Source organism: Lontra canadensis, unplaced genomic scaffold, assembly GCF_010015895.1.
Source record: "Lontra canadensis isolate GAN:19392208 unplaced genomic scaffold, GSC_riverotter_1.0 scaffold136, whole genome shotgun sequence".
In the NCBI taxonomy this organism is placed as follows: domain Eukaryota; kingdom Metazoa; phylum Chordata; class Mammalia; order Carnivora; family Mustelidae; genus Lontra; species Lontra canadensis.
Genome location: NW_022631130.1, coordinates 621,828 through 634,189, shown reverse-complemented (window position 1 = coordinate 634,189; position 12,362 = coordinate 621,828). Strand labels below are relative to the sequence as shown.

Genomic DNA, 12,362 nt, shown 5'->3' with positions numbered 1-12,362 from the left:
TCGGCAGAGAGCCTGCTTACCCCTCTCTCTGCCTCCTTGTGATCACTCTGTCAAATAAATAAAATCTTAAAAAAAAAAAAAAAGTTGAGACAAAAACAGGGCACCTGGGTTGCTCAGTTGGTTAAGCATCTGCCTTTGGCTTGGGTCATGATCCCGGGGTCCTGGGATTGAGCCCCATGTCAGGCTCCCTGCTTGGTGGGAGCCTGCTTCTCCCTCTCCCCCCCGCTTGTGCTCTCTCTTGATATTTCTGTCACTATTTGTTTCTCTCTCTCAAATAAATATATAAATAAAATTAAAAAAAAAAAGGTTAAGACAAATAAAGTCAGCGACAGTCTTCTGGTAGTATATTATGGGAGATACGGCCAAATCCTGTTAGCTCATGAGAAAATTTTAAGTCAGAATTCTAATATACTTAAAAAGATTTGTGTGTCCAAGTGTGGAACAAATAAAACTGTCCCTGGGAGAAATAATTATAAAAGCTAGGTGGTTGGGTTTTTTTTTTTTTTTTTAATGCTTTTGTGTTTAAAGAAATACTTTATTTCACTATTTGAAAGGAAAACAAAAAATGCCACATGGTTGTGGAATAAGGATAGTAAGACCCATTGTAATTAACACCAGCAGTTTGTTGTTTTTAAATTTTTTCAGTGTTCCAAGATTCATTGTTTATACACCACACCCAGTGCTCCATGCAATACTTGCCCTCCTTAATACTCGCCACCAGGCTCACCCATCCCCCACCCTCTCCCCTCCAAAGCCCTCAGTTTATCTTAGTTGCTTCCAAAGTAAAGTCTGTGCTTTTCAAGCCTTCCCCCACAATAGAATAACATTCCCCTTGCCCACCTCCCCACCCCCCCACTGGCATAGGAGGTTGAAGATGCACTTGCTCAAGTAGAGACATGGCCCCGTGTGGACTGTGACTCCCAGAGATGCTCCAAATTCACTTCTGGGTTTCCCATCATTTCTATCACACAGCCTCTGGGAACATGTCTGGTCGCCTGGGTGGGAATGAGATAGTCATTGACTAGAGGGTGGAGGCACAGCTGTTAATACTCTGAATGATACTGCTGATATCCTCAGAACTATTTTAAGACCCAGAACATTCCACTGTGTTATTGAGCTTGTGCTGGGAGTTACTAATTAACGGTCTCTGATATAAAAGAAAGTAACATGAAATTATTTTGATTCATTTTAGGCCGAGGGGGCCCAGGACCTTCCCAGAGAGTGCCAAAATCCGGGCGTTCCAGCTCCTTGGATGGAGACCACCATGACAGCTACCACAGAGATGAACCTTTTGGGGGCCCTCCAGGCAGCGGTACTCCTTCCAGAGGGGGCCGAAGTGGCAGTAACTGGGGTAGAGGGAGTAATATGAACTCTGGCCCACCAAGGCGAGGAACTTCAAGGGGTGGTGGAAGGGGTCGGTAGAAGCGGATTCCCACGAGGCCTCTCCGGACAGTATTTAAGAACTTCTTGTGGACTTACCAAGACAAACAAAAGGAAGCCTGCACCATGTAGCCCTGAACTTTTTCTGGGGCAGCTGCATCCCAGGAGCCCCTAATGAGGTCTTCAAGATGAAGAGACTGCTGCTGGCTACCCAGAGTAGCTGGCTTTGTTCTGTCCTGTCCACCCTCACTGCCCTAACTCCCATTGTTTTGTGAAGATAAAAGCTGGAATCTTTTTTTTTTTTTTTTTTTTAAAGTGTCATGAGACATGGAGCACCTCCACAAATTTAAGTTCATGTCCAATTGGAAATTTGTTTCTATATGTACAGTTTGTCAGAGAAAAAACATTAAGTTGTTTTTGTATGAATACAGAATGTGATTTACGCAAGAATTAACAGAAAACTAGTTGTGGCGTGCTTGCCTTAAGGAAACCCTTTGTTTCCATTGCATCCAGTCAGCTGAGGGGGGGGGTACAATTATTGCTTCTATTTATGTGCACAGTTGGTGGCTACCTCTGAGCCATCTAAGTTAATTTCATCCCTGTACTTTGTCTTAAATTCTCATCTACCCATTCTGTTACACTTATTTTTGTAACAGAGTGGGATATTTTCAAACTATTAACAGTTTAAAGTAATTCAAAGCTTTAGTTACCACCTGCTATGGCAGGTGGGAAATTACACTCTGAAGGAAAAAAATCTTCTGGCTGTCTAAGTGGGGGTTCTCCCTTGGGTGCATCTCCTCCTGGTAATCACACCTTAGACTTGAATTCCCTTGTTTCTGATGAGAGGAACCGGAGGTAAACCAGAAATTAACTGCATGCACCCTACCGATTGATTACATCATGTCACAAATTAAGTTGAGAAGGAATGAACCAAGGATCTCCTAAAACAATTCTGCAAAACCTTCTCTTACACCAGCATTTAAGGATGAGGATAGTTCTAGCTTAAAGCCAGGAAGTTCTCATCCACAAATTTCTTTAGTTTTAAATAAATGTAACATTTGGCCCAGTTTGGATTGAAAGCCAAAATTCAGTTAGATAATCCTGTATTTTCTCTACTGACTCTTATTTTGTTAAGAAAGCTTTTATTATTCAAAGGATATTTCTGTGACCACCCTAACATCTTTAGCACTGGAGACAGGTTTACCTGGCAAATGTGGTGGAAGTCTCACAGTTGCTTAAGACAAGGGATGCTGGCATAAGTGGACAGCATATAAAAACCTCTTAATTAGTTCTCTATTAATACAAAGCATGGTAAAAGCTAAGTTATTTCTGCAGTGAGAAAATGTCAGCCACACACAGCTTTTTAGGGTGTTAAAACCTAGAGACTACAAGTGAATCATTTTTTTAAAAGATTTTATTTATTTGACAGAGATCACAAGTAGGCAGAGGCAGGCAGAGGGGGAGGGGGAAGGAGGCTCCCCGCTGAGCAGAGAGCAGGATGTGGGGCTCCATCCCAGGACCCTGAGATCATGACCTGAGCTGAAGGCAGAGGCTTAACCCACTGAGCCACCCAGGCACCCCCAAGTGAATCATTTTCACTTTGTTTTGAAATTAAAAACATTTATCGGCATGTCAGTATAAACGCATGATTAGGAGGCTCAAGAAGGCTTCAAATTTGTGGTATATTCTTTATTTGCCCTCCACCGGCACAGCTTAAAAAGTTGTAATCAGGGGCGCCTGGGTGGCTCAGTGGGTTAAAGCCTCTGCCTTCAAGCTCACGTCATGATCCCAAGGTCCCGGGATCGAGCCCCGCATCGGGCTCTCTGCTCAACAGGGAGCCTGCTTCCCCCTTCTCCCTCTGCCTGCCTCTCTGTCTACTTGTGATCTCTGTCTCTCAAATAAATAAATAAAATCTTGAAAAAAAAAAAAAGTTGTAATCAAATTCTGATTAAGGTAAAATGGGATCCAGGGACTGAATCCATATGGACATTAGGCTCCTTTTTCTGAGACTGATGTGTTAAGAAATTTATCATGTTAACATTTTAGGCTTCAACTTTAAAAACATACCTCAGCAAGCGGATAACCAGATTACATTTTGAGAAACAATTCCTTTAGGAAAAACCTGAAATCTCTACACTGTAATTTATTAAATATTTAGAATATTTTAAAACATCATTACCAAAATACATACAAGGTATTGTGCTTTGAATTTTACAAATGCTAGATTTTCAGTGTTTGAATTCTTGAGACAATGTTTGGAAAACAATTTAAAAAATGTAAGAGCATCAACATAAAAATGTACTGAATACTGTAAAATCTTCCATTGTGCAAATTCTAGAGAAATGGAGAACTAGATCAGATATTTAACTGAGGGACAGAAGGAGCAGTCAATGGCCCAAGTTCTTCCAGTTACAAAAGTCAGTCACTCCCTGAAAACAGTACATTTGCTTTTACTACAAACACCCTCTTGGTTTTCCTCTTGAGGTAGGTAAGTAACCCTGTTTACTGATAACAGAATAGGGCAGTAATTAGAGAATACTGGATTGGGGGCCTCATGAAGTTGGGGCAGGGCTTAGGACACTGATCAGGATCCAGGAATATAAACAACTGTTTTGGAACAAAGAGGCAATGCTCCATTGCTGCCTGACACACCTGTTTAGGCAACAGTGAACTCCAGCCCCAGAAAATAATTATTTTCAAATTGTGCAATCCAGTGCACAGAAAAGTGGTTCTCAACTTTAGCTGAACATGGAATCATCCGGAGAGCTCTAAAAAAATACTGATGCCTGGGTCTGCCCCCCACCCTACCACCCACCCCAAAGATTCTGATTGAGCTGATCTGAGGTTTTGCTCTTCAAGTAATTCTGATGTGAACTGAGAACCACTGACACAGAATTTAAAAATTCTAAATACTCCACTCTCTAGTTAATATATAGCTACTAACAAAACATGTAGTTTTTTGGACTCATCAGAATATCCAGTCCGAACTTTCTGGCAATACATTAGCATATACAATAAAGTCAGAGACAAGAGTCAATGCTGAATTTAAAAGGAACCTAAAAGGAAAAGCTTCTTACGGTGCACTGGAATTAGCCTACAAAATGTAAATTATACCTTAAAAAGCAGGTAATAAAACTAGGAATGATAATTAGGTTTTGTAGAAATCCATGATTTCCGTCAAATATACAACTTTGGATGTAGAATTCTCTCGTCCAGCAGGAGTCCCCAGCACAAGTTCTGCCCAGGGACCTCTCATAGCACTGAAATGTCCTGCTTCTTGGGGAAGACATTTCCCTTTTTGGTCCATTGCTTTCATGGTCTAATACAGAGCCAATCTTTAATTTTGTAAGGCACCATATTTACAATTTCACTAAAAAAAAAAAAAAAAAAAAAAAAAAAACCGAGGTAAACCGTCTTAACTAAAGTACTTAAATAAAAGCCGGTGGATAAATTTAGTGTTTAATTTGATACGCTTAAGAATCCACTCAATGAATGAGGAAAAAATTTCTAAGCCAAAGAAAACAGAAGCGTATTGTAGCTAACCTACTACAATCTACCACTGGATTTTTTTAATCGACAAAAGGTAAAAGAAGTCTGAGGAAAGTCACAAGAGCAGCTAATTAAAACTGAGGAGCCATTCTTTTTTTACTGCGCTCAATCTGAAACTACGGTTAACGCAAAAGCAATTTACCATAAGTTTTTCACAGCATATCCCCAAGTCAACGACAACATCTCGTTTTATAGCACATGCTACCGAGTAAGACGGGAAAACGCTGAAACCGAAGAGCTTCCGAACCGGCTCGAGTCTCCGTTTTAGGACGGCCGCTCCAAGACGCTGACAGGTTCGCTGGCACAATAACGGAGCAGCCTTTACCCAGCGCGATCGGGAAACTGGCGGGTGCAGTGCTCCGCTCGGTCCGCGCTGAACCCCGGGCGGGCTCCCGGTGGTCTCCCTACGGCGCATCCCGGGGCAGGCTTCGCGCTCTCCCCCGACGGCAGGTCCCGGGGCAGGGCTCCGCGCCATCTCCGGCGGCGCGAGCCCTGGGGTTCTCACACCGGCAGTGCCTTGGCAAGGCCGGCGCCGGGAGTCAGGCGTCCGAGCGCTACTCGCAGCGCGGTGCCTGCGCCCCAAGGCAGGAGTCCGAACAACACGGTCAGCAGCGCGCCCACCTGCACGAAGGCGCCCAGCGCCGTGAGCAACGTGCTGCGCAGCCCGAGCGCCGCGTACAGCGTGGCGCCCAGCGAGGCCACGTAGAGCAGCGCAGGCCGCGACGGCGTCTCCTCGCCGCGCAGCAGGCGCCCGCAAGCCGCGCCGCCCCGCAGCAGCATGCCGCCCGCTAGCGCCAGCGCCGAGCCCAGAGACCAGAGCAGCGCGAACTTGCGGGCGCGCAGCAGCAGCACGGGCGCGTACAGCGCGGCCAGGCCGAAGCAGAGCGCGGCCAGCAGCAGGCAAACGCCGCTGGCCGCCAGCCGCTGTGTGCGCGTCACACTCGGCAAGCCTGTAGCCACCGTTGGCTCCGCGGGGCCCCGCGCCCACGTCCAGCGCAGGCCCGCGCGGCCCAGCCACGCCCCCGCCGGCCCGCCCCCCGCCGCGGGCTCCTCAGTCTTTTCCGCAGCGAGCAGCGGCTCGGCGGCCGTCAGCCCGCCAGCTTTACCCTGCGCCAGGTACTCCTGCAGCTGGCGGTGGAGATCCGCCATGCTGGCCGGAGCGGCCGAGGGACGCGAGGGCTGGTGCCCACTTCCGGTTTTCCTAGGTCGCTGGCGGAAGCGGCTAGGCCCTCGGCGGGAGGGGTGGGACCTGCGGCCCTTGCGGAAGAGGCGTGGCTGCCTTCCTGCAGACTTGGGGTGGCTCGGCTACCAGCAGACGGGTTTACTGGCTTACGGTCCCCCTGCATTGACCATCTTGGAGCCCGGCGTTATTCCTGTTGGGCGCTGTTACGGCCTGGATTAGTTGTGTCGGCATTAAAAGTTAGTTGGAGGACGGGGTGCGTGTGGTTATAAAAGGTTACATGAGGGACCCTTGTGGTGGTGATGGGACAGTTAAGTATCTTGAGCTTATGGGTATCAGTATTCTGCTTGTGATACTGTCCTGTAATTTTGCAAGATGTCGCCATTGGGGGACTCTCCCTATTCTTAAAACTGTACGCTAATCTGCAGTTCCTCTCAATAAATTTAGTCTTTTAAAAAGTTCAAATCTGCAGGACTTAAACGTGGTTTCTTTGGAAAGGCTACTGAAGTTGATGAAGGAGTTAACCCCCCTCCCCCAACCAGCTTATCTTCTGTTCCCCCTTTCAGCAGAGGCCTGGCAATATTCTTGACTCCTTCAAGCCCCATGTACAAGACTTGTAGGTGCCCATTTTTTACATTTTTGGTTCACCTTTTTGTGCTCCTGACATCTCTGGGTCCAGTGACTCGGGCAGATCACTGATAAGCTTGCCGGATCTCCAGTCAATTCCTGATGTGTCCTGATGTGGCTCCCAGGGATCCTGCTCTTACTTAGAGCCTTTTTGAGGTCTCCTCCACGGCTTCTGTGTCACTTGTTTGGGCCTGGGTAGTTTCTACTCCTGGACATTTAGATGGAGCAGCGCCTCCAGCTACTTCTGATGTTCTCACCTTTCCCAATTTGTGAAAATTTACTTGTTTATGTATTTGCCAGCAACTTGAGCACAGGGTCTCTTTCATGTCCCTTTTCCTAGGACCTTAAAGGCTGCTGCAAATACATGGAGCTGTCAGTTCCAGTGTCGTAAAGGTGCTTGAAAGGCTCTAGATCCTGCCTGAAGCCATTGATTGAAACACCTTTTTTGCTTGACTTTATAAATGCCTCTTGTGAACTTAAATGTGATGGCACAGGAGTTCTTTTGTATTATGAGGTGCAATACAGGTAAATTGCACAGCAGTCTACTGTTGTATAGGTTTTTGGCTTCCTTGCTCCAGAAGACCGTTCCTTCCTTTGTCCTGGGGATGGGAGGCTGTGCCTATTGCTGCAGGCTGTTTCCAGTAATCCTCTGTCACCTGGCTTTGGAGACACTGCCACAGAGAGGCCAGGGTATATTCTTTTGACTCTTCTCATCACCTTGGTACTGGCTTCCCCATGACAGCATGACCTGGTACCACCCAGTGGGCAGGTGACATTGCTTTGTCCTCTACCCTTGGAAGAGGTAGGTGTTCCTGCTTTCTGCTATTGTCATCTCTGGATTCTCAGCCTTTCTGTTAACCTGTGTAACCACTTTCCCCATTAAATTCCCCTGAATACCTATTTCCTGGTTGAATCCTGACATACAGTGTTCTTTTTCAACATACATTACAGTTGTTATCTCACTTGTGGCAACCTGAAGAGGTAAACTGAGGCAAGCTTGAATTACCAGAAATTGAGTTTATTTGGGAATGGCGTAAGAACTACAGTTTGGGAAATGCAAACTATAGCAAGCTATAGGTTACTCCCATGACGATTTGGGGGTGGGGAGCTGTATTTATGGTAAGGAGTGCAAAGATGGGGGAATTCAGCCATAGTCCAAATGGTAAGTTCACTGGCCTCTGGATAAAGAGAGATTCTTTTTTTTTTTCCCTTAAAGATTTTAAAAATTTATTTTAGAGAGAGAGTGTGTGTATGTGCATGAGTTGGGGAAGGGGCAGAGGATGAGAGAATTCCAAGCAGACTCCATGTAGAGCTCAGAACCTGGTGTGTGGCTTGATCCCAGGATCCTGAGGTCATGACCTGAGCTGAAACCAAGAGTTGGACACTTCACCAACTGAGCCACCCAGGCACCCCAGGAAGAGATTCTTGGTGGATATTCATTGGTCAGGAGATAAGTTTCCATCTTCTGTGAATCGAGGATTTATAGGAAGTCAGCTTTTCAGTTTTTTCTTTTTTTAAATATTTTATTTATTTGAGAGAGAGCGAGCACAAGCAGGGGGAGCATCAGAGGGGTAGGGTTGAGCAGGGAACCTGAGGTGGGACTGGATCCCAGGACCCTGGGATCATGACCTGAGCCAAAGGCAGACGCTTAACCAGCTGAATCACCCAGGTGCCCTTCTTTTTGATTCTTAAGTTTTGCTGAGGGCACATCCACTTCGTATCCTCTGATTCCATTTTAGATTGAAATTCTTTTGCACATGTAATCATAGTGCTCATCCTGATCACTTACCATGGGCAAAGCCATTAGGGTGGCTACTGTCAAACAAAACACAGACAATAACGAGTGTTGACCTGGAAGTGGAGCAATTGCAGCTATGAGATGTAAAAGGATTGTTCTGCTCATTGTACAGATGAGGGAAAACTGAAATATGGGGAAGTTAACCTACTTGAGGTCACCCCAAAAGTTGGTGATAGAGTAAGACAGCATGTTGTGAGATGGAGTTTTAAACATAAGGAGATCCTCCCTGGGAATAGAATTGTATAAAACCAGAAAACCTGTCCAGGGTTGGTTCCCACACTGATAGAAGGACATAATAAAACCATCTCTAGATACCTGCTCCCCTCTAGCTACTACAGCAGAATTCACTTAAAGAATCTGAAACCCCATGTCTCCACTTAACCCTATTCTTCCTTGAATCCCCTTCATCCCCTTGTGCCCGCAAAATTGTTCGCAACCAGGTCACCAAATATTTCTGTGGCCAAGTGCAGTAAAATTTCAGTCCCTAGCCTCCTTAAACTCCCAGCAGGCTATGACACAGTTGTGCCCTTCCTCCTGAGAGCATCGCTTCCAGGACAGCACATGGTACAAGCAGTGGGGCCCCAGCTCTCCTGGGTTTGCTCTACATGGGGTGCCCAGGCCTTCCTGCTCTTTCATATGCGCCCTGTGTTGTTGCAAGCCATCTTATGCAGGCCCTTGGGCAGATCCCTCCCTCACTTCTCCACTGGATATCCAATAGACATCTTGAAGATGACATATAAAATGAAACTTCTGATTCCCAATTTCTCCTCCAAAACCCCCAAAACCTGTAACTGCTACCCCGCTCTTCCTTCTCATTTCAGGAAGTCACACACCGTCTCGCACCCTGCAGCTCTACTTGGGTAGTCCATGTGGTGCCTGGGCCACCGCGTCTCCTCCATGATTGACCCTTCCTCTGGTCTGGCCAGCTGGCCAACGCCTCCCTGCCCCAGGACTCTGTCTCAGTATCTCTTTTGGTCCAGGTCTCCTAGCTGTTCGTACAACAGCTGGGGGCTCCCTCACTTCCTCTGATGCTTTCCTGCTTTCACAGGAACCATATCCTTTTGTTGCTTCTGTAACCCCCTCCCACCCGCCACACCTTCTACCACCTCTCCCATGATGCTCCCCTCCCTCATTCTGGCCCAGATACAGTGGTCTGAGTTGTTTCTGGATATGTCAAAATCATTCCACCTCAGTGCCCTAGAGCATTCCACCTAGTGCCTAGAGCATTCTTCCCCACACCCCATCCCCAAGTACTTTACAGCTTACACCCTTTGTTCAGGTCTCAGTTTGAATGTCCCTCTTCAGGGTGTCCTCTGACCATCCTAAAACAGCACCTCCCGTCACTCTCTACCCTTGATGCTGACAAACAAATGTGTAATTACTTCCTTGGTAGTGTAATGCATTTGAAGAGAACCAAAAATACAAATCCCACACCATCATTCTGAGCACCCATTTGCAGTAGATTGTTGTGGATTGAGATAGGAAGCAGCAAGAGACTCTGACATACACAAGAGATCCCTGGAAATTGTTACTTTGTTTTTAAACCAAATCCTTGTTCTAAAGCCCTAATCTGTGTTCTCTGTGGTGGCAGATGACCTTGCTTCACGTGGTCAGAGGCCAGACAGGGACTGACGTCATCCTCTTGGAGGTATCAGTCCCAGAAGTATTGGGAAGGGACCTATTGTCCAGTGTTGGTCAGGTGCCTGTCACACATCCAGTAGGTGGGCGGTCTCTCTTTTTTAAAAGATTTTATGTATGTATGTATGTATGTGAGAGAGAGCAGGGGAAGGGGCAGAGGGGGAGGTTAAGGGAGAGGGAGAGAATCCCAAGCAGACTCTGCACTGAGTGGTGGAGCCTGATGACACAGGCCTTGATCTCATGTCCGTGAGACCATGACCCAAGCCAAAACCAACAATCTGATGCTTAACTGCTGAAATTATTGAGCCACCCAGGCAGCCCTCGGGGTGTGGGGGAGGGGTCCCTCAAAGGCTGCTCTTCCCTTCCCACTGTAGTCAATCTCAGTACAATATCGGGTGGATCCCAGCTCCCACCACCCAGAGGGGGAAGGCGATAGAGCAAGCCTTTTGCTTTGTTTTATTTTATTTTATTATTTTTTGTGGAGAGATGGGGGACGGAGAGCCCAGCATGGAGCCCACTGAGGGGCTTGATCTCATGACCCCGAGATCATGACCTGAGCCAAAATCAAGAGTCAGGTGCCTGACTGAGCCATCATGCAAGTGCCTTTTCCTCCAGAACCAGACAGTTCCAGGTGTTAATCCATGGCTCCTTCTAGGTGTTTTCAAGGTGACATCTCCCTTCCTTCTCTGTTTTGGCCATCCCTGCTCAGCAAGGTCCTGCTTGACATGGAACTTGATCCCATAACCCTGAGATCATGACCAGAGCTGAAATCAAGAGTTGGATGCCCAGCCGACTGGGCCATCCAAGCACCCCTAAAAATTAAATTTCAAATTCCTTATCTGGCATTCTAAGCCTGCCCCTCTAGACCCCAGCAGCTCTCGCCCTGCCCTGTGGAGCTCTCTCTGGGGCCATTGGGCCCTAGCAACAGGGTGACTCTGCTCTTCTGTGGCTTTGCTAATGCAGGCCCTTCCCTTGGGCTGACCTCCTCCCCCACCTGCACACATCTGCCCTCCTCTTCCCTCCTGAGTTCCCCCTGTTTCGGGGTCACCCCTTCACAGTCCATATAGCACAGTGGTCCCTTGTGCAACAACTGTGACGCCTCCAAGGCCTTGAGTTTCCTTTTTCATTTATTAAAAGTAATACCTGTCTAGACGCTTATCTTCTCAAGTCTTATTTCTTCACATCCTGCTCCTTGGCCTCCAATACTCTGTCCATCTTGTGTTGGATTTTCTGGGGACCTTGTGTTGGTTAGGCACAAGGCTGTGTGACACAAGAGGTGCGTTGCACAGCGTCACTGGGCCATACCATCACCTGCAGGTCACTGTTCAGAGCCGAGGGCCTGGCCCTGCTCACATCCCCCAGGCAGCAGGGTAGAGGACTTGCCGATCCATCCTGGTGGCCCGCAGCTGGGGGCAACAGAGCCTCTAGGGGCATGTTGTCCATAGACCTCATGCTGTAATTGTGGAAATGCTCCAGACCTGTGCTGTCCAGTTCAGAGCTGCTGAACCACCACGTGTAGCTCTGAGTGCCTGGAAGTCTGCTGGTGAGACTGGGAAACTGAATTTTAAATCTTAATTCATTATTCATAATATGTTATGATTTACACATATTTTTGTGGTAATACATAACATATAGTATTACTTCATAATGTATTTTAATTTCTATCTACTTACATAAATGTGATCATACTATATTTATAGTAGCCGCAAGTGGCCGACGGTGGCTGCTGTTTTGGATGGGGCAGCTTGGGCATGCTGGAAACACTGGGGGCATTTTGGTCGTCATGACCTGTTATGCCTACAGACGTTGGTGGGTATTGGGGAAAGGCTGAATGTCTGGCTTGCGGCTTGTTCCCCCCACAAGGGGGCTCTAGCTGAGGATCCCATCTGAGGGTGCTGTGCACTTAGCTCTGCAGACGCTGCTTCCTGCCCCAGCACAGGGGCTGCTTTAATAGGGACCTTGCCTTTGGTTTGTCTCCTTAAGCTTCCTTGGGGAAGCCAAGGAAACAGGCCATCTCACACAGGTGTTCCCTTGGTCAGGGCATAACTGAAGGACCTCTCATGGGATTTCTCACTGTTGAGCAAGGCCTTGTGGTGTTTGGCCTGCTTAACCTAAGGGTGTCTGCGCTGTTGCCTGTGGGGTCGGGGTGTGGGGGTTGCCTGGGGCACTGACACCCTTGTGGGGGGACCT

The 12,362-nt window shown here is 47.3% G+C and overlaps 2 protein-coding genes across 5 annotated transcripts in view; one reads left to right on the top strand and one right to left on the bottom strand.

Annotated features, from left to right (window-relative positions):
* Positions 1–1,841, top strand: part of WDR33 (WD repeat domain 33) — a 124,105-nt gene extending 122,264 nt beyond the window's left edge. For all 4 annotated transcript variants that reach the window (XM_032843132.1, XM_032843133.1, XM_032843130.1 and 1 more), the window contains one exon: positions 1,193–1,841. In XM_032843132.1, coding sequence (XP_032699023.1) covers positions 1,193–1,369 — 177 coding nt within the window. In that variant the 3' untranslated portion in view covers positions 1,370–1,841. The remainder of the gene's footprint in view (positions 1–1,192) is intronic.
* Positions 1,842–3,503: 1,662 nt separating this feature from the next.
* SFT2D3 (SFT2 domain containing 3) lies at positions 3,504–6,125 on the bottom strand. The gene has a single exon (XM_032843155.1). The coding sequence runs from the start codon at positions 6,076–6,078 to the stop codon at positions 5,431–5,433; it is 648 nt and encodes a 215-aa protein (XP_032699046.1). The 5' UTR covers positions 6,079–6,125; the 3' UTR covers positions 3,504–5,430.
* Positions 6,126–12,362: the final 6,237 nt, after the last annotated feature.